The 23,376-nt window shown below is 37.7% G+C and overlaps 1 protein-coding gene across 1 annotated transcript in view; it reads left to right on the top strand.

The window, feature by feature from the left end:
* Positions 1-23,376, top strand: part of ANKS1B (ankyrin repeat and sterile alpha motif domain containing 1B) — a 1,325,415-nt gene that overhangs the window by 672,447 nt on the left and 629,592 nt on the right. The window contains 2 exon segments of the mRNA XM_043965259.1: positions 13,679-14,271; positions 16,431-16,503. Of these exon segments, the coding sequence (XP_043821194.1) occupies positions 13,679-14,271; positions 16,431-16,503 (666 nt within the window).

Genomic DNA, 23,376 nt, shown 5'->3' with positions numbered 1-23,376 from the left:
CAATTGAATCAGCTTGCAGGGTAAGGGAGCTGACAGCCTTCTCACATTCCTTTCTTCATCTTTTTCCTGGCGCCTTTCTTGTAGAGTGCAGTGGAAGGAAAGGGGCTTTCTTCACCCCAGCAGTAACTGACTGCCTTTGACATGCATTCACCAAGCAGTGCGTTTAGGAGAGGTATTCATGGACACTGTTCTTGAACCCCAAATTCCTGTGTAAAGTAGGGGGGAAGAAGCTTGATTTTTGAGGCAGTATGATTCCCAAAATATCCTTCTAGCCAGAAAAGATTTCTTGGGCAGCAATCAGTTTGGGGCTTCCTCCAAGAGTAATAATAATAATAGCTAATATTTGCACAGGATTTTTGGGTTTGCAAAGAGTTGTGTAAATTATCTAATATAAAATACTTTTAAAGTAACATGAAGATTCTACAAAATACCTCATGTCTTCTTCACTATACCTGAGGAAGAGGGGTATACTATTACCACCCCAATTTTCATCGAAGAAGAAATTGAGGGTAAGAAAACGAAATTGATCTGACCATGGTCCCACAGCCAATGTCTGAAGAAGGTTTCCAAATCAGCTTTTCCTGGCACCAAGTACAGGACTCTGCATATTATAGCAAGTTGTCTCTCACCTTCTAAGTTTGAAATATCTTAAGCATTGCTCCTCTTCAAGAAAGAAAGATGTGCTTTATGTCTTCTGCAAATGAAGGACTTCATGTTATAAGGAATCTATGATACGGAGAAGCAGAAAACCTATTCTTTGCTTCTTGCTATTACAGAGTTATATAGACCATGTCGATTCAATGGGAAGGGTGATGTCTATCCAATGGCCTTCTTAGAGGAGTTCAGAACAATAGAGTAGAATGAAATTAGAAAGACTCTGTGACCCTGGGTTAGACCCATAAGAGCAGGAGGTTGTTCAGTCATTTGTCATTTAAGTCATTTCTGACTCTTTGTAATGTCACTTGGGGCTCTCTTGCCAAAGATACTGTAGTAGTTTGCCATTTCCTTCCGCAGCTCATTTAACCAATGTGGAAATTGAGGCAAACAGGATTAAGTTATTTTATTTATATTAAGTTATGTTATTTACAATTTGTATCAAAAGAGGAGGAGAATGCTACAAATTCATTTTGGAGATTCCACAGATATCTAGGGAGCCATTTAACTTGGCTACCATTGACACAGTTAGCTTTAACAGTTTCTTCATCTTTTTTTGGTTAGGACACATCTCCCCAAGTTAGATCAAAATGATAACAATAAACATCTCCCCACTCAGCCCTGAGAATCACTTATTACTTCAGCACCAATTCAGTTCAATTCAAGTCAGTTCAAGAAACATGAAATGCTTGAGTCTTAGTCACTATGCCAGGCACTGGTGATCCAAAAACAAAAAAGAAAATGATCCAGAGATCTTGGTGTCAGCTTTGAGAATTAACACCCTCTCCATCCTTAATCTTCTCTGTGTGCTTCTGGACTCTTTGATGCCCCCTGGACCAAGCAACATGAGAACACTTAAAAGGTAATTGGAAAGAAGCATTCCATCACAGACTATATTATCAATACCATTAGAAAGAGTATTGTTTTGTTTCTCTGGAGTCTCTAATTGGAAGATAGAGCTATCTTGTTGTTGGAGATTGTGAACAATCTTCTTTAGAACAATAGCATTTGGGCCAAATAACATACCAAAATCACAACTCAAAGATGACCACAAGGACCATCAGTTCATTGAGGTGGTTGGGCAAGATCACCTCCAAAATACTTTCCAAACTAAATCTGTGGCTCTATTCAGAAGAAATACTGGCTCCTAAATGAAATGTGATTTCTAAATGAAATGCCTTTTTTAGTGATTTTGAGTTTACTTAAATTGAGTTCACATTCCTTTTGAAGTGTGATTTGATTTTTTGACCTGCAGGAAGCTGTGATAAATGCAAATTGGTGTAGTAACCTGAGTGGCTATTTTATTATTTGTTTGAGAAATTCACTCTGGCTGGGAGGGATCTCAGTAATAGGATATAAGCCAACATGCTGGCCAGAGCATCTTGCTTCTAAGCCTGGAGGAACAAGGTCTTCTTGGTAGTTATTTCAAAAGGTAGGAGAATTAGCAATGATAAACTTCTCACTGTGTTTGATTACTAAGGAACTGATTCTCTGATGCCACCTCTCCCATGACACTTGAGAACATGCTTTCATTCTTTAGTGTCTTTAGTTGCCTTAGGGTGTTGGAAGCAATAAATAAGTCACTTCTTCACTTCCAGTTCAGTCCTTTTTAATGAAGAAATTAAAGGGGTTTTAAAGTACAAAATCTTTAGGTATTTAATTTTGGTTGCAGTATATAGTCATTTTTTTTTGGCTTGGTCCTAGGATTGTATTCTTGGTAGCAGTGTCCAGTGGACAAACTCCCTCCCCTAAAGCTGTCAATCAATCAATAAACCAATTATTAGGCCTTTATTAAATGTCTGCTGTGTACCAGGCAATGTGCTAAACTCTGGTAATACATCCAGCAACTCCTGATTCCTTGGAATGGGTACTGAATTGGGGGTCAGAGGATCTATGTTGGAATCCCAGTTTAGCTACTTACTACTTCTGTGACTCTGGATACACTCTCTAGCCTTCATTTTCCTTCTCTTCCAAATGAGGGAATTGGATTAAATAATCTCTAAATTCCCTTCCAGTTCTAGAGTGATGGTTTGTGATCCTGTGAATTCATGTGTAAATTTTAGGTTTCAAGAAATGTGTATGTCTCCTTATGGGAGAATTGACTTGCCCATAGGCTCATAGTTAGGAAGTGGTAGAGTCAATAAAACAACTGAGGTCTTCTTGATTCAGACAAGAGTCCTTTCTCTACTATACCATGATGAGGCAGGGATGTTAAGGAAACAGAAGGATAGACTAGTGAAAATTTAAAAATGTAATTAAATCTAATAAACATATATTAAATGTCTGTTGTGGTGAAAGTACTGGCCTGCATAGATATTAGTCATAAGGGGATGCAAAAATAAAACAAAACAAAAATATTTCCTACCCTTAAGGAGTTTATATTCTGTAAAGAAAACTCTTCATGATTTTAGGAGTATGCTAATTTGGCTCTTCATTGATGTGATTTGATGATATATCTTACTGAAATGTATCATCATATTTTTGTTGGGGGAATTTTATTTTTTTAACATTAATTTTTAATTCCAAATTCTTTCCCTTGCTTTTTTTCCCTCCCTGTTCATTGAGAAGGAAAGGAATGATACCTTTTAGGGTGTATGGGGTATTTAGGAAAAATTTGAACCTCTGGTGTGAAGGTTAGCCAATGGCCATTTCCGGGCTACTCACACACCTTTAGTGTTTAACTGGTTTTCAGCTCTCACCTGTAGCTCCAAGAAGCTGTAGCATTCACAGTGGCCACACTCTGGTAAACTGTCTCTGCAGATAGGTTAAACCAGGTTGAGGGTAACCAATGGTCCTCGAACTCTTTGATGAATTAGAGGGGTGTCTACCCAAGCATGTGAAGACTTATCCTAGCAGAACAGGTGCAATAGAACAATTTGTTCCGTCAGCCATGCAGGTGACTGAAGTAGGTGCCATGGAGTGCTTAGAGATTGGTCAGACTTCAAAGATGCCACTACATCTTGGACCGTTGCTAGTCAGCTTGACTTTTTTCTTACTGTTGGACTTTGATGACTCTGGAAGAGAGAGTGAGGCCGACAACTTTATGTAACTCTGCCTCACTGAAATCCAATTCTCCCATGAGTTAATATGTCGCCTCTTGATGTCATTGGTCCTCTTCAAAAATGAAGGAAAAACAACAATATGGTATCCATTATGCATATGAAATGTGGTGTTATGCAACACATATTTCCATATTATCCCTATTGCCAACACACACACACAATAAAGTGAAAAAATATGCTCCAATCTGCATTCATAGTTCATCAGTTCCCTCTCTGGGGTTGAATAACATTTTTCAGTAAGAGTCCTTTGGAATTGTGGTGGAATGCTGTATTGATCAGAGTCTTTTACCTTTTACTATATTTACAATAGTACTGTTACTCTGTTATTACTCATTTTCACCCAAGAAATGGGGTGAATTTTGTGTCCCATATATTTTTACAGGTACTAGTAATAAAAAGAAGATATTTCTTAGCTCTTTTTTTCTTTTTCTCTTTTTTTCTTTCGATGGGGCAATGAGGGTTAAGTGGCTTGCCCAGGGTCACACAACTAGTAAGTGTTGATTGTCTGAGGCCAGATTTGAACTCAGGTCCTCCTGACTCCTGGGCCAGTGCTTTATCCACTGCACCACCTAGCTGCCCCCTAGCTCTCTTTTTCTCTAGTTGTTCATCGTTAGGTATTTTATCTCATGAAATTGACTGGGGGGAGTATTTCATTTTTGAGATCCTGGAGGCATTGCTGATCCTAAGCTACACCTAAACTTGCTTCCCTAGAGCTCTGCACAATATGACTGCATTTTTAAGCAAAGCATTTTCCAAAGATATCTCCAAAGAGTTTTGGAAATGTTATTGACAAGCATGCAGAGGTGTTAGCTTTGAAATTCCCAGAGATTGAGCCTCCTCACACAGACTCTACAGGGGTAATAGTGTGTGAAAAGAGAAGAGACAATGTACTAAGACTCTTTTTTTTTCAATCCTAAGTAGTTTTTATAATTCTCCATGCTTGGTAGCCAAAACTCAGTGGTGAAAACAAACAAACAGACAACAACTAAAGACCCTTCCCGACCTGTCAGGCATAGGGGGTGAAGGCATAGAACAAGAAGATTGCTAAGTAAATACAAAATGTATTGACAACATGCCCTGCATTCAGGTCATAGCTATCACGTACTGGTTGTGGCACATGGGCAATTCACTCCACCTCTCCATGCCCCAGACACCTCTCTCTGAATGGAAGGCCAGTGGCTTATCTCCATTTGGGAGATTTCCTATACCTGTGGAATCAGATTCAGACTCTACCTCCCCATTACAATCAGTTAAACAGAATAATTTCAAAAGAGATTCCTTACCAACTCCTCACTCCCATTATATCATAGGTTCATATACAGACACACATAGATGGGTAGCCTGCCTCTACACACTTTACAACTTTTGGATTTGGTTTGCATATGCCTCATCTCTATCTATCTATCTATCTATCTATCTATCTATCTATCTATCTATCTATCTATCTATCTATCTATCTATCTTTCCATCTATCTACCTTAGTCTGTCTACCTATCTATCTTCCTACCTATCTTTAGCTATCTACCTATCTCTCCATCATCTATCTCTCTATCATTTATCTGCCTGTCTGTTAATCTATCTATCTATCTACCTTTCTATCTATCTCTCATCTATCTATCCATCTATCCATCTATCTATCTACTTTAGTCTATCTACCTACCTACCAGTCTACCTATCTTCCTGCCTATCTTTGTCTTTCTACCTATCTCTCTATCATCTCTCTATCTCTCTCTATCATCCATCCATCTCTCTCTCTCTCCCTACCTACCTATCTCTCTCTCTTTCTTTCTTTCTATCTATCTATCTATCTATCATCTATCTGTAGATGTTGTCTCTGTCAATAGAATATAAGCTCCCTGAGGGTGTTCATGGTTTCATTTTTATCTTTGTATCCTCTAATATTTAGCACAGTGCCTTATACATAGTAAAGTGCTTACTAAATGTTTGTTGATTCATCAGTTGATGCAATGTATATAGCATGAAAGCGAAAGAATTAAGTCCATTGGGAATATGTGTGCATGAACACCGCACACTGCATGTGTGTACACGTGCACGCATGCACACACACACACACACACACACACACACCATATACATAATACCAAATGGTATCAAAAGGTAGAAAGCATGGGAAGGGTAGAGTATTCAGTAAAGGCTTCCTGTAAGAGGTGGTAAGGATTTGGTTGTGATTTTCCTGCTTTAAAGGAAGCTGGAGAGGGCCTGTTGCAGACTACAGAGACATGTAGTTTTTTGAAAAGCTAGTTGAAGTTATACATATCATCTATCTTTGAAATTTGCTGCAGTTAGGTTCCTTCTTATACAGGTGATAGCCGGGGGCAAAGATGCGTGAAGAAAGATTATTGAAATTATGGAAATATGTTTTTTCAAGGCAACTCTAATGCCTTTTTGAAATGCTAATGACAACTCTGTATAGCTATCAGATTGGAATATTTGCTGTAGATGAAGTAGTTAGGGCTAATTTAATTCTTCACTTCTGTGTTTAGGGTATATATCCATGAAGGGAAAAGTATGAAATCAAGTGGAGACAAGATGCAAAAACAACTTTAACCTGCAGGGCTTGTCCCAATTCAGTCTCATGGGATAGCCCTCATTCCCACCTCAAAAACAGAGACAGAGAGAGACAGAAAGTATTCTGATATTATATTTTTAAAAGATAATTAAAATTTAATTTAAAAAAATGAACATAAAACTATTTTCTCCCCCTTTCACCTTTCCCCCCACCTCACCTCCAATTGGGTGGGGGAGACTATTTGTTTTTATTTAAGTGAGCCCTTTGGGATAAAAAAGACATTTAAATAATTTTAAAGTATATCCCCCTCCCCAAAATATTATATTTATTACATTTAATCATCATAAATGAAAGGAATGTCAGAGACCATCTAATATAGTCCTCTCATTTTTATTTTATTTTATTTTTGCAGGGCAATGAGGGTTAAGTGACTTGCCCAGGGTCACATAGCTAGTAAGTGTCAAGTGTCTGAGATCATATTTGAACTCAGTTCCTCCTGAATCCAGGGCCAGTGCTTTATCCACCACGCCACCTAGCTGCCCCAGTCCTCTCATTTTGAAGATAAGGAACTTGAGCCCCAGAAGGGTTGTTAGTTACCCAAAATTACACAGGTAGCAAGTAGCTTATCTTGAATTCAAACCCAGACACTCTCCCCCATCTAGTTCTCTTTCCACTGTGCCATGCTCATTCTGGTCTTTGGAAAATATTATAGTGTAACAGGTATCCTCCAGCTACACTCTACCAAGAACAGGTTGCTATATGTATTCTTTGATATTCTAAAGGATTTGTGGAGTGTCTTTCTCTCTACTGCTACTGGCTCTAGCCCCCATCAGATGGGTCACCCCCATTGTTAAGTGCCAGTGACTAGGGCCAAAGTTTCTTTTGACCACCACACCACAATCTCATACTAGCCATTACAAAAATTTATTTACTTGAAAGATTTAGAAGGAATAATTATATAAATATTTTCACCAATATCATGTGGTCATACATTTCCCTATCATTCTTCAGCCTTTCAGTGGAGTAAGTTTAATATTTAGTTCACTTCCTATGTAGCACTGGTCTCACCAAGTTCTTTTCCAGATGTAACTTGTCTGCTTCATGAGTCTCAGCTTCCGGTGGCCTGGGTCGAGAGGTTACTTCCAGAGAGCCCGACATTCTCTTCAGGGAATCACACCCAGACTCTACTACATTGGTACATGAAGACACACTCCAGACCTTTTATGCTCAACAAAGTTTGAGGCTTCGCTCCCTTCTCCTAAAATGGAAAAGAACCAACACAGAAGCCAAGGACCAAGGGCCATTTCTCTGGCTCATATAACCTGAGAGGAGAGAAGACTCCATCTCAGTGGATGCCCTAAACAACTAACTCAAGCCTTTTTGAAGATGCTACCAAGTCTAGTTAATGGACAACTTCAAAGAGGCTTCTCCCAACTGTGCAATATCTACTGTCCAATAAATTGACCCTAGTCACCAAACATTTCTGCATGTTCCACAGTCATTCTAAGGCATCTATTTCCCCTATGTGGCATTATGACTCTCACAGAATTAGGCTTCCCAGCGTCTCCATTTGGGGAAGTTACCTCAGACAAGAAAGCTGATGGGATCTGGGCATGTGCCAGACGCTGGTTACAATAGAGTCACAGTCTTATAGTTAGAGGGAACCTTAGAGACCATTGAGTTCAATCTATCCCTTTTCCAAATGAAGAAACTGAAGTCTAGGAGGGTAAGTAAGGGTCTTAGTCAAGGTCGTAGAAATACAAAGTGGTAGAACTTGAATTTGAAACCATACTCTCCAATTCTTTCTGATACGAGGGAAAGCACAGCCAAAATTGGTTTGTTTATAAAGTGATTCAGTTATTTAAAATTTAGATATACATGTTTTGGGTCGGGCTGCTTTTACATCTTTTCAAAGGAGCAGGCATGCCGTCCCTGGCAGTGGGGAGTATTACATTTTGTTTTATTCACCAATGAGCTTTCTCTCTTACAGCTCTGTCTCCATCTGCTGGCAGTTTAGATGTCCACTGATAGAGATTCTTCAAGACAGGAAGTATTTAGTTGCATTTTTACAACTGCCAGCAAAATATACATGGATGCATGCATGCATACACCCACGTGTACCCAAATGCACAAATATATACATATAATATACACACATATATATGTGTTTGTATATATACATACATAAATGATTGTGGCAAAAGTACTTTTTTTCTTTCATCTCTGAACTTCTAGAGCATAATTATTCCACAGAATCACATAACCCTTGACATATAAAGCATGTAATAATGACAGAAAACAGACATTTTAAAATTTCCTTCTATGTTCTAGGCACTGTACTCAGTACTCAAGAAACAGAGAAAAGATGAAATAGACCCTGTCTTGAAGGAGTTTACATTTTTTACTGGAAACATATTGGCATACATAAAACGAATAAAAATATATACAAAAATGTGAAGTACTTTGAGAGGAGGGAGGTCTAACACCTGGGGGGATTTAAAAAAAGCTTCTTATAAGAAGTGGTGCTTGGGTTAATAACAAGATCTTTTCATTTTGAAAAGGCTTGAACTAATAGGGGTGTATAGAACACCAGAGATAAAATGAAGGTTTTGTTTATGGGAGATATTCTAGTAATTGAGGAGATGTGAGGTGGTTCAATTAATAGAACCCTGGACCTAGAGTCCAGGAAAGATGTCAGGAAAGTCAGAAAAGAGTCAGGAGTCAGGAAAGATGAGTTCAAATCCAGCCTCAGACACCCACTATCTTTGTAACTCTGAATAAGGCACTTAACGGCATCTGCCTCAGTTTCCTCAACTGTAAAATGGCAGTGATAATTGCATCTACTTCTGAGTGTTGTTGTGAGGATAAAATGAATTCATATGGGTAAAGTGTTTTACCAACCTTAATGTGCTATAAAAAATGCTATTGTTGTTGTTAATAAAGACTGCATGATAAGATAGAGACACATTATAGAAGGAAAAGTAATAAGAAAATACTACAATCACATTTAAATAATTTATACCATTAAAGCTCATTTCATGATCTTCATTCCCCCAAACTCATCATTATGAGTTCTCTCTTTATTGATAGCTGAGGATTACAGTCTATCCATGCCGAAGAACACAGGCTGGGAAATAAGCAGACTGGAATGAAAATCCTATTTCTGAAATAAAAACTGGGGAAAGAATTCAACCTCTTTTACTTATATGGAATACTTTGCCTGCTCCTCTCTGCCTTAGCATCCTTGGCTTCTTTTTAGGTCCTAGCTGAAATCTTACCATCCAAAGTAGCATTTCCCCATCTCCCTTAATTCTAGTGGCTTCCCTCTTTTGATTTTTTTTTCATTTTGGCTTCTTTGAATATAGTTTCATGTTGTTTTCTCTATTAGACTGTGAGCTTTTTGAGAGCATGGACTTTTTTTAAACTTTTCTTTGTATCTGTAGAGCTTAGTTTAGTGTCTAACAGATACATAGTAGGCTGTTGATAAATGTGTATTGACTGACTGAAACAAGTTACCTCATCTGTTTTTCACCAATCAAATGATGGGGTTGAAACTGATGACCTCTGAATTTCCTTCCAACCCTACATAGGTCATCTCATGATCTCTTTCGGGGTAGCATTTTCCTTATCTGTAAAATGAGCAACTTGGACTCGATGCCCTTCCAGGTTCCTTCTGGAATTTTATGAGCTTATGGTTCTGATCCTGTTCCCTTCTTGTCCTTGTCTTTTTATAATTCCTGGTGGAGGCATCTAGCATGATGAGAGTATATCTCTGGACTGTTAATATTTTGCAAATAGTCATGCAGCGCTCAAATTGTCCCTCTCTCATGATACATGATCAGCCCATTGCCTTCTCTGGTCATTTTTGTCTTCAATGATGCCATATAGAGAAGTCTTTTCTTTTTATAATGTGCTATACCTACTATACCTAATATAACTCTTTCTAGTATCTATCAGATGTAGGTCCCATGCACCTGTGATACTTCTGAGTTTAGTTTGGTTCCTGATTTGCCATGATGAAGCATCTTGGGGGACTAAAAGTATGGGCTTTGGGAGCATGGGAGCAGCTTATGATGATTGAAAATGCTGTGTAACTTCCTACAGGTGATCTGACCTGGTACCCTTTTTCTGTATAATCCTGAACCAGGTTCATTGTCTGTTGGCAGCACCTGTCCAAACTAGGCCTGGAAAGAAATAAAGAAAACTAAAAGTTCCTTAAGGCACAGAGGCTAAAAATTTCTTCACTTGGTTAATGCCATTCAGCCTGACACTCCAAATGGCACCTAGTCTCTACATGGTTCTCTAGCAAGTTTTAAAAATTGGGCTCCAAACTGCTTTACTTGAGAATTATCTCTTGATGCACATCCACTGATTCCTTCTCATCTCAAGCTCTTTGGCTGATAATATCTTCCAGGGAATCATAGTAGCCAAAGAAAAATACAGATAAGAAAATTGATGTGAGACCCAGCTTTCTAATCATAATCTTTTTCCTCTCTTAGGTTCAGTGACATGTCCATACAACAATAATAATATTCTTTTGACCTTCCCCCCTGGGTAGAACTTCCAGTGGGAATATCTCAATGTTGTTCTTTTGTCATCTTAGACTATTGAATAAATATGAAGTAACCATCTTGAGCCAATCAATGAACAGTGTATAAATAGAGGTAGTTAGTTGCACAGTGGATAGAGCACAGGGCCTGGAGACAGGAAGATCTGAGATCAAATGTATTCTCAAACACTTACTAACTGTGTGACTCTAGGCAAGTCATGTAACCTCTCTTGACTTCAGTTTTCTCCGCTCTTGGGTGGAGATAGTAATAGCACTTACCTTCCATGGTTACTGTGAGGATCAAATGAAATAATAAAAAATCATTTACCACATTGCCTGGCACATAAGCACTATATAAATACTTATTAAATTTCTTCCCTCTCTCTTTCCCTTCTTCTCAATTGTACTTACCAGTTGTATGGTTGTGGGCAACTCATTTAATTTCTCATATCCTCATTTAATTTCTCATATCCTTTATCATCTGTAAAATGTTGATAATTATATTTGCACTAGCTACTTTGTGGGACTATTCACTTGCAAGTGCCTTATTGACCTAAAGCACAAAACTCTGAGCTGCTATCATGGGAGCTATAGAGGAATTCTAGTTCATTTTCTTCTCATCAGAAAGAATATTATATAGCTTTAGGTAGCAATTACTCATACATAAAAATTTTGAAGTATTGAGTTTAGTGCTAACTATTGACTTTAACAAATGGGAGCAGAAAAGGATTCTGAAATTTTACTTTCATCACACATGCCTCATGCAATCTTTAATGACTTTAGATATGTAATAAAGGCAACAATTTATTGGATTGATATGAAGACCTAAATTTAAAAACTGCTTCTCTCATTCTAGCTGTGTTATTCTGTGCAATTTACCTCAACTCTGGGTTCCTCAAAGAGCTACTACCTTGTGGATGAGTATTGGTAGACTGAGTTCAAAAGTAATTGTAGAATCCAGTGGGATATCTTTCTTTTCTTTTTTTTTTTGAGGCAACTGGAGTTAAGTGACTTGCCCAGGGTCACACAGCTAGTAAATGTTAAGTGTCTGAGGCCAGATTTGCACTCCGGTCCTCCTGAATCCAGGGCTGGTGCTCTATCCACTGTGCCACCTAGCTGCCCCCAGCGGGATATCTTTCTGCCAACTATTCAGTTTATATGACTTTTACTTATGTTAATTATTTTATTCTCCTGCTAATTGCTTCTTCTATATATGTGACATATGTATTTAGTACATAAATAATAGATCTAGAACTGGAAGGGTCCCCAGGAGTCATCTAGTTAAAACTTTTCATTTTACAAGTAAGGAAATTGAAGCCTAGGAAGGTTAAGTGCATTTTTCTGGTCTTGTGGTAAGTATAAGAGGGAGGCAAGATTTTTATCCTAGTTTTCATTTAACAGTTTACTTCAGTCATCACCATTCCTTCTTCTGCTTTGTAAGAAAAATGATTCCAAATCAGTAAAATTCCATCTCTTCTTTTTTACCCTCATTATGCATTTCTTTTTCTGTAGCTTTGGAATTAGCTCAAAAATGACAAAAAGCATTTCACTGAATAAAAGTCATAGTGATTGTTTACCCTATGGGCATCTATAAGAATGGAGACTGCATTTCAATAAGCTTATAAAATGCAATAATACATCAAGTAGTATGCTAAGATTTGTTTTGAAGAATTGCTTGCCAAAGTTTCTTCTAGCTCTAACATTCCATGAGTTCATAAGTGATCAAATGTATGTAAATTGTGTAGTTAAAGTGACATAAGAATCTAAAAACTAAAATTAACCATAATTTTGTTTCTTATGACTATCACTATAATAATGTGTTTACATTTGTTTGTTTATTCAATCTCTTGTTCTCAATAAGTATTCTTATGTGATACAAAAAAATTTGTTTATATAAAAAAAATTGGTTCTTCCTTGCTACTGATGAATTCCATTCCCTATTAATAATATTTTAGAGTTTGACAAATATATTCCTGAGTGAATTCAATGTATGATTCCTCTCTGTCAACTTCTTGTGTATTCAATGGTCCTTGATTTTGTCTTCTATCCTTTTCTATACCTCTAGACATTTTTATATATGATTTCATGAAACATGGCAGTTCCTTTACAAACATTGTAAGATGATAATTTTTCTGCTTGGCTGAAGAATGTAAAACTAGGAACAATGAGTGGAAACTAAATAATGTAAGGAGAAACTTGGGTTCAGTATGAGGGAAAACATCTTAAAAATTAGAGATAGTCAAAAGTAAACGGGACTGTCTTTGAAGGTAGTAGATTTCTAACTGATGTTCTCAAGCAAAAACTTGATCAAGGATGATGTGGAAATATTCCTTGTTAAAGTATGGGTTGTATTAGATGGCCTCTGACTTCTGTTCCTATTCTGAGATTTTAGAGACTCCTAATTTATTTACCCAACCTTCCAGTCTAACTAGCTGTATAACTTTAGACAAGACCTAACCTCTTAACCAATACAACGTAAAAGTTGAATTCAATGACTTCCATATCTTGTGTTTATATGGATTACTTAATTATAGTGCTGGAGGAAGGTTTGGATCTTCCCTTCTTTAAGAATGCTTATATTTTATTTGTCCCCAGTCACAAAAAGACATTCTGAAAGTAGGAAGGTAGAGTACTTTGAAATGTTCCCTTAGTTTATTTTAGAAGACTTCTATTTACAAATATATACTAAATATACTACATGTCAGATGTAAATCCATAGTAAACTACGATAAGGCCACAAAGAAATTAATCAGACATGGTAACCCAGACTGCTAGAAATTAAGAATGGCAGGGCAATTATTTTTAATGTGTTTGGTGACATTTACCAACAAAGTTGAAAAAAACAAAAACACAGAAACTGATTCCATTCTTCTCCTTTCACAGATTCCTGTCAACAAGAAGAGAATGACCCTCCAGAGGAACATGATCCTGGGCAATTTGCTGGCCTGCTCCATGGATCTTCTCCAGCCTGTGAGTCCCCTGATAATCCACTTCGTCTCTATAGCAAAGCAAATATGTGTGGAGGAGCACAGGAAGAAATTAGTTTGATGAATAATCCTCTCCATTATCAGCAGCCTCCACCAGGAAATAACCCAGGCGCTCCAGTAAAGAAAATTAAGCCCAAAGTGGTTAGTAGAACCATTTTTCACACAAAAAGCAATCCATTAGAAAATCACACCCTTGTTGGCACAAGAACAGCAAGAAATGGAACAAGAAATGGGAATGGGGACCAGTGGGGTGTTAGCACAGGAGGATTCGTGGAGCGAGCCTGTACTCTGGGAAGGATACGGTCTTTGCCAAAGGCCCTTCTTGATTTGCATTTGTCCAAAAATGTTTCCAAATCTGATTCTGATCTCATTGCCTACCCATCCACTGAGAAAACTTCAAGGGTGAACTGGAGTGAATCCTCAACAACTGAACCCAGTTCTAAAGGGAATTCTGAGAGGACTCCTTCCTTCACTTCTGAATGGGAAGAAGTAAGTTGAATCTTTTTATTATTTATTAAACAAGACAGTGGAATTGGGTAGTTGGGGAAGGGACAGATTTTAAATGTCTAATATTTTTGGAGGTTAAAGGAGTATCTTCACCACAGAAGGCAAAAAGGGTGCCTGATGGAAATGCTTTAGTATTTCACAACTAGCATCATAGCTCAAACATAGTTCCTCCCATAGAGATAAGCCTTTTTATGACCATAGGAATTGATGCCCATCTAACTATATGGTACAAAGTTTAAAATGAACAATCCTGCTATTTTCATGTTTTGATCTGGTAGGTGACACATTTGGTTTTTTTCAGTTTTCTGTATCTGTGTTCTCTGTCATTAGTTATAAGGCAGTGATGCATAGGAATTCTGAGAGTCATCTTCAGAAAGAGACCTGGCGTTGACATATGCTGACTGGGTGATACTAGGCAAATCTCTTAAGTTATCAATTCTTGAGGCAATTGTCTAAGACAATGACATCCAGTGTGGGTGCCAACATTGACAGAGGGAGCTCTCTCATCAGGAGTTTCCTATACCCATAAAATTGCTGGTCTTGTCCCTCCTTTCCAACATATACACATGCACCTACAAAATCACCAGTTAGTACTTGCTATTAGTAGGAGTTAGAGTTTAGAATTAGTCATCTTATTTAATGAGGACATGTAGCCAATATCATGAATTCAATCCATGTATGGCAGAAATAAGCTTTTTGTGTGGTCATAGATTCATTATCATAAAAATTCTCACAAAAGGAATGCCATTGGATATGATTAGATGTGAGAAGATGAATCCCTCACCCTGAATTAATAGTTAAACCTCAACTTCTTTAAAAGCCTCCAATATCCTGAAGAATTTACATAACCCTGTGCTGTTTGAACTTTTTTATTAGGGACCCGTTTAAAGCTATAGATGGTAACCTTATCACATTTGCAGCAGACACAAACCTGGGAGCAATTGTTAGCACAATGGATGACAGAGTCAGGATACAAAGTGGACAGGACAGAACATTGAGCTACATCTAATAATTTGAAGTTGAATGAGGGAAAATAACAAATCTGATATTTGGTTTCAAGCATGGATTTGACAAGTACAAAATATGGGGGGTGCTTAGACAGATTTTTACTCAAAACAAAAGATATGGAGGGTTGAGTGAACTGAAAGCTCAACATTCCATAAGGGTGATATGGTAGCCAAGGAAGTGGAGGCACTCAATCTGAATTAAGAGAAACATAGCTTTCCAGGAATACAAAGGTGATAGACATCTGTCCTGGTGAGACCACATCCAGAGCACTGTATTCATTTCTGGGCATTATAGTTTCAGATGGATATCGATAAATTGGAGAACTTACAGGGGAAATTAGGGAAGACAGTGGAAGGGCCTTGAGTTCATAATGTGTGAAGGTTATTTGAAGGAAATAGGAATGTTTATCCTATAAAAGAGAAGACTCAATAAGGACATTAAACCTATCTTTATTGAAGGGCAGTCTCCTGGAAGCAAGATTGGACTTCCTCTGCTTGCCCCTCAGGTATAGAACTGGAAGCAATAGTTGGAAATTGCAAAGATGAAGTTTTAGACTTGAACGTAGGGGGAAAGAACTAAAAATCTGAGCTGCACAAAGTGCAATATGCTGCTTTATGACATACTAGGTTCTTTCTTCATTGAAAGTATCCAGAAAGTGGTTCAATAACAACTTGTTAGGGATACTGAAAATGAATTAATTTTCATGTATGGATTGGATTTGGTGACTTCTGAGGTCCTTTCCATTGGTGTCTTTCTCTGGTTTGTTGATACTTCATATCTTATAGGGAAACAAGTAGAACCACATGCTTTTATTAACAAGTCTGTATATTTTTTATATATGAAAAATTACACTAAAACTTACCATTAATGTTTATTTAAATTAAATTCATGAAAGCATGAAGGAAAAGATGCTAGCTTCCAATTTCTATGAAAAGAGCATGATTTTATTTTTAATAACAGGGTGCAGTGTAATGTAGACATCTCTTTAAAGTTTTCTCTGTACTATAAAGTTTTCTTGATTGTGGCATTGTTGCGATCACAATACTAAAAATGTTCTGCCTTTGTGTTGGGAGAATTATCAGATGCCATGAAGACATTTAATGAGTTCTTCTCACTGTTTTTGTTTTTTATAGATTGATAAAATAATGAGCTCCATAGATGCTGGAATCAACAATGAACTTGAAGAGATGAATGATGATATTACAAGTAAGGAAATCTTTCTCTAAGAATTATTGAAATGAAAATGTGATAAAAAACAACACCTAAAATTAGTGCTGACCTTTAGCTAATTAAACTTAAGTTGAAGGGAAAAGAGCATTTTTTGTTCTATTGTAATAATTGTGCTGAAAATTCCTTTCACTTTTACAGAAACTATTTCTAATATGTTTCAGTTAAGTTTAGCAGTTTCTAAACTTCCACTTTGCTTAATGACAAGTGACAATTCATAAGAATAATGCTTTATAATTTTTATCATAGTACAGTTTCATCCAGATTCTCTCATGTTGAGTCAATCAACACACTTTTATTGAATTCCTTCAGAGTATCAAGTATGTGACCATAAAAGGCACTTTGGTCCTGAGCACTAAATTCAGGAGTCAATTTCTTTTTTGATGAAATGTACGTAATTTGTTTCAGTTCAGTTCAACAAACATTTAATAAGCACTTCCTATGGGTACAAAGTGCTAGGTGTTGGGGTTACAAATACACAAACAAAACATTGATATTGGTGAAATTCAGTCTGCTTTGAGAAAAATGTATGGAAGGATTAATATAAGGAAAAACATTCTGACAACTATCCAGTAGGACACATTTAAAATCCCCATAGACATCAGTATAATGGAGGTGTTTGGGGATACTCTTTTATTTTTGTCTTTTGGTGGGTCAATGAAGGTTAAGTGACTTGCCCAGGGTCACAAAGCTAGTAAGTGTCAAGTGTCTGAGACCAGATTTGAACTCGGGTCCTCCTGAATCCAGGGCTGGTGCTTTATCCACTGAGCTACCTAGCTGCCCCCTAATATTTCATTTTTTATTCAAAACGACAATAAATAGAGTCATGTTAGCAAACATAATGTAATCCAAGTGTCATCTGCAATGGCATTGTACTAGAGAAACAAATGCCATAGCTGTTCAACAACATGAATATGAAATACACGGTCACTATGAAATCATAATGGGGCAGCTAAGTGGCACAGTGGATACAATACTATACCTGTAGTCAGGAAGACCAGAGTTCAAATCCAGATTCAGACCCTTACTAGCTGAGTGACCGTGAGCAAGTTACTTCACCCTCTTTGCCTCAGTTTCCTCATCTGTAAAATGACCTGAAGAAGAAAATGGCAAACCACTCCAGTATCTTTGCCAAGAAAATCCCAAATGGGGTCACAAAGAGTCAGGCATGAATGAAACGACGGAACAACAAAAACATGGAAGCATAATACCTTATCCAAAGAGTTGACTATTATTCCAGTGGGATGCCTTTGAAAGTAGGGGGCTCTTCCTCGTTGGAAGTCCTCAAGCAAAAAGTGGATAACAATTTGTCCACTATGTAATAAACAGTATTCTTTTCCAGATATAAATCGGAGTAGATCATCATTGAGTCCTTACAACTCCAAAACTCTGTGTTTCTTTGAAATACTTTTTCCCTCAAGGAGTTTACATGTAATCATAGGATTAAAAAAGATGGAACAAAGATCTAATCCAACTCCCTCTTTGTTCTAATGAAAAAACTTATGCTTAGGAAGGTAAAGTAACTCCTGGTTCTTTGTGGTCAGTGATTATTAGTACATTTTGAAAAAGACAAGCCATAAAAATATCCCTGTTCACTCTTGTAAATAAACACAAAGAATAGCAATTCACATAATTTTTGCTTTATACTCACTTGTGAAAGTGCTTTGGAAATTGAAAGAATAAGGGTAATTGTTTTCTTTTGTTCCAACATGTCACTGGGAGTTCTGGGTCTGTAGTTCCAGTTATTGCTCATGCTGCAGTAATTATATTGTTAGTGTTTTGTTGGTCCTCATTTCTTATTAATTCCTATCACTAGTCAGCAGCACAGAGACATCCCTACTGATGATAGAGGTCTTTTCAGATAGAACAGAGTTGATGCAGTCTGAGGTCACAATAAATAGATCTGAGCATTTCAAATGAGGGCTTTAGCCTCACTTTCATCAAGCCATGCATTCTATTCCATCGCCAGTCATCTTGACTTTTGACCTGCCACTGGATTTCAATGATTCAGTTAAAGATAGTGAGGCTGACGACTTTGAGCAACTCAAACTCACTTAAATCCAATTCACGCGCAAGGCATCACCTGTGATGTCCTTGGTCATCTTCCAAACAAAGGACAAACCACATCATGACATAGAAAAAGAGCTTGCTGGTGTGCTTTCTAAGGCTAGAAGTGGAAGAACACCAGAACCCTTCTGAAAAGTGGAGGGATATGTGTTGTGCTGAACAGATGATGCCATTTTCCTGTTAATTCCTGTTAAGAAGAGTAATGGCATTCACAAGAGGAAGTGGCTTAGTTGAAGTTGAAGTGGAGTCAGAAAACCTGCCTTCTGGCCTCACTTCTACCATTCATGATATTCAGAACCTAAAGAAAGACATTAAGCTTTGCTGAGCCTCTATTTTTAAATCAGTAAACTGTAAGTGGTTGGTTAGATGAACTCTAAAGTTGCTACTGTATCTGTTTTTCTATTGCTATCATCATTTTCTTCTTCTTCTTCTTCTTCTTCTTCTTCTTCTTCTTCTTCTTCTTCTTCATCTTATTTCGCCTTTAATTTCTTTGGAGAGGCAACATTACAGAATGAAAAATACTGGATTGGGAGTCTATTGCTACTTTTCTGAGCATGGCTAAGTCACTGAACTACTCTCAGCCTCAGTATCTTTTTCTATAAAATGAGAACATTTTACTAAGTGACTTATAAATTTGCTCGCATCTCAAAATCTATAATTCCTTTGAGGAATCCCCCTACATTAAAACACAATGGCAGTTCTTTTACAACCACATGTATTCCTGGTGTATTTCTTGAAACCCAAAGGGATCAAGTCTTGCTCAGGCTCAAACAGTCAATCTGGGTAAGAAGCAAGGATGAGCCTTGATTTTTCTGTTGCCTATGCAGCTTTCTATCTGTTACTACTCATTGCCTTTCTGGATCTCTTATTTCTTTGATCATTCAAACCCATGATCCTGCCCTGCTTTTCTTTCCATGGAATTGACATGAAATCATTGACAGTCTCACACACACACACACACACACACACACACACACACACACCTACTTAGAGATATTCAGATGAATTCCTGTAGAAAATGATTCAGTATTGTAATGTGATTTTAAAGACAAAGGTAAAAAACAATTTTAGAAGGTACTGAAGTAAGCAATTTGGACTTCCTGACCTGGATTTGAAATTAGGATAGAGTTGTGGCTTAATTTTGCCTCATACTTCCTGTGTGGCTTAGGACAAGTCATTTAATGCCTCCCAGTCTAACTTTTTTTTTTTTGCTTTGAAAGTGGGGGTGAGTTACTTTCAGTATCAAACTTATAGGGATACTCTAAGGAGAAATTAGAATGGGGGAAAATTTTTGGTGAATCTTAAAAGGTCATATAAATATTTCCCTTAAAATGATGATGATGATTTATATTCTCTCTCTTTCTCTGTCTTTTTTTTTTTGGTGGGGCAATGGGGGTTAAGTGACTTGCCCAGGGTCTGGGGCCAAATTTGAACTCAGGTCCTCTTGAATCCAAGGCCAGTGCTTTATCCACTGTACCATCTAGCTGCCCCAATGATTGATATTCTCAAAAATTCATATAGCTTTTTGATGAAACTGTTGTTTTAAAATAAGATTTGCTATGTACTTAGTTTGATGTGGAAAATTATTATGAAACCAATTGATATTTACGTATTGGTGACCTTAATAATCCAAAGGAGTCAAATTTTCTGTTATGTTAAATAACATAACATGCTGCTGCTGCTGCTGCTTGCTAGCTAGCTAGCTAACATTTATATGGCACCTGCTATGTTCCAAGCTCTGTGCTAAAGCCTTTATACATATTGTCTCATTTGATCCTCACAACACCCCCACTTATTATTCCCACTTAGTCTATAAGGAAACTGAAGTCAACATAGGTTAAGGACCTTGCCCAGGGTCACACAGCTAGTAAGTGTGTGAATCAAAACTTGAATTCAAGTCTCCCTGATTCCAAGTCAGGCATTCTATCCACTATAAGTGCTATAAGTGCCATATCACTGGTGGCCAGTAGGTGATTGAAACTTTGACAAGGATAAAGGCAGCTGGCCTGGAAAGGATCTCTTCCACTTCCTCTCCTATTTTCTATATCTTGTCCTATCTTGTTCTTGACCGAGAAAGTTAATGAAGCTGTCCAGCCTGAGTTTATCACTATTTTGATGCTGTTCCTGTCCAAAGTGCTGAAACCACATTTGTATGACTTCCCTTAAATTGAGTTGACTCTTCTGTGAGCCCATACCTGTGTCTTCACTGTAGCATTATTTGCTAATATAGGAATAAAGTATAAGAATTTGAAATACATTAGATATTGTCTAATCCAACCTCTTCACTTTAAAGAGAAGGAACCTTATCCCAGAGATTTGAAGGTCACATGAGGAATAATTATTAGTATTTGAACCCAGAGGTTCTAACTCCACTGCTCTATCTACAATGCTTTATTCACATCACACACATGGATTTTCATATATATATATATATGCATGTATATATGTGTGCACATGTGTCTACATATATATATGTGTGTGTGTATATAAATGATGCTTGGTTGAAAAATAAATTGGATTAATAGACTTTAGTTTTATAAGTTGGTCTTTAAGTGAAGAGAAAACCTTAGAAATACTAATGAAATGCACTTGACTCACACCAGCTAAATTTTTCCAGATTTAATGGTATGGTTGAAAGAGTTCTATACCAAGAGTGAGGAGATTTACATTCTATTTTTTGTTCTACAACTAATTAGATTATGACAGTGAACAGCTCACTTTGTTTTTCTGGCTCTGATTCCTTATATGGAACACAAGGGAATTGGACTTGATGGTTTCTTACTGAGATCTTGTTCGTTTTGATCTTTTTTTGGACTCTCTGATGCCCTCCTCTCTGTTGATGGTGGCTTCCTTGGGGACTAGATCTCCAAGCATCTCAGTCTCCTTGTACACTGGGCAATTCATGATTCCCCAGTCTAGGTTTCTGCTCTGTATAACTTTTAGATGGACAGAATGGCCCAGCTGGTTGCTGCACTCTTTCCCTCAGATTTAGTACAGTGTTGTACAGGTTGCTTACCCCATCCATGGTATCCTGGCCCACTCCCTTTGTTTCTCAATTCTCTGACCCAGTATTGGCAGTTCAAACGTGTCACACTGGTGCTATGGGATTGTCCACCTTCTCACTGGCAGTCCCAAGCTCTGGAGCCCTTGTGCTATGGAGTTGTCTGGCCAGTGACCTGAACAGACTTCCATAGCCTGGAGTCAGGTTCTCCATGGGCACTAGAAAGAAGAAGGGACTGAGTGCTGGGTTGGTTTTTGTCGTGGGTCTTTGGGTCTGCTAGTGTAGCCTCATTGCCAATCACATGAGAGGTGTAGGAAGGGTGCTGAGTGAATTTAGGGTGAGTGAGCATCTATTCTTTTTTAACATTTGTTTTAGTTCTTGCTATCCTGTACCATGAAGACAGCTAAAGTTGCTTTATCTTTAGTACATAGTTTGTTTTGGAGGGTTTTGAGAGGTTGCTGGGATCAAAGAGAGTTGCTAGCCTTCCATCTTGTTGTTCACATGACAAAGAATTAGCCTAGCTAGTTTCTAAGGTCCCTTCCAGAAGCATTATGATCTGGCTAAAGTCCCTCAAACACACACTCTGCTCTCCTATTTCCATACCTTTGCTCATACCATTCCATATGCCTAGAATATCTTCTTTCCCCTTTGTCCTGCTAAATTCCTACCCAGTGTTTTATAGCGCAGTGGAATTCTGCCTCCTCTAGGAAGCTGTTACTGATGTCAAAGTGACAAAGAACTTTCCTACCCATACCCCATTGGACTTGGAAGCCTTCTAATTCATTTATCATATAATATGATGTATTGTATTCAGTTCTGTGTCTAATCATCCCAATAGACTGCAGACTCCCCAATAGAAAGTACTATGCAATATCTAAACTTTTACATCCCTTGTTAATATTGTAACATTGGAACTCATGTTAGAAGAGATCTTACAGATCATCCAATGCAACTTTCTCATTTATTGGTGAGGAAATTGAGGCCCAGAAAGGTTATGATAGCCCCAATATCACAGAGCTAGCAAGGACATAACACCTAGGTTCTCTCACTCCAGATCCAAGGCTATATTGTAGATTTTAATTTTTTAAGGACACAAATTAATTATTTTAGAAAACAGTCATTTAAAATGTAGTAGCAATTTTTTTTAAATGTAGTAGCACAGGGGCGGCTAGGTGGCACAGTGGATAAAGCACCTGCCCTGGATTCAGGAGTACCTGAGTTCAAATCCGGCCTCAGACACTTACTAGCTGTGTGACCCTGGGCAAGTCACTTAACCCCCATTGCCCTGCAAAAAAAAAATAAATAAATGTAGTAGCACACTGTCACTTATAGGTTCAAAGAATCATAGTTTTAGACCTAAAAGGGAAATTAGAGGTCATCGAGCCCTCCCCATTCATTTTACAGACAAAGAAGCTGAGGCATAGAATGGGTAAATAACTGTTCCAGGGTCACATAACTAATTAAAAATATGAGGTACAACTTGCAGCCAGCACTTCCTGACTCCAAGTCGATACCCACTATGCCACAATGCCTCTCATGGTATGTAGGAAGCACCTACAGTGTGTAAGTCGTTCTACTAGGCCCTGGGAATACAATGGCAACAAATAAATGTTCCCTTCCCTTAAGGGGCATATACTCTATTGAGAAAGGTGATTTGATTCTGGAGGTGAAGGTACTAGTGGGATGAGGGAATCTATAAAGCTTTCATTTAGAAGGCAATTTTAAACTGACCGAAACTCGGGCTACTAAGAGGGCAAGATGAAGAGGGAGGGCATTTTTTAAGC

Source organism: Dromiciops gliroides, chromosome 5 (assembly GCF_019393635.1).
Source record: "Dromiciops gliroides isolate mDroGli1 chromosome 5, mDroGli1.pri, whole genome shotgun sequence".
Taxonomy (NCBI): domain Eukaryota; kingdom Metazoa; phylum Chordata; class Mammalia; order Microbiotheria; family Microbiotheriidae; genus Dromiciops; species Dromiciops gliroides.
Note: the sequence above shows the minus strand (reverse complement) of the source record. Positions and strands in the feature narration are given on the sequence as shown.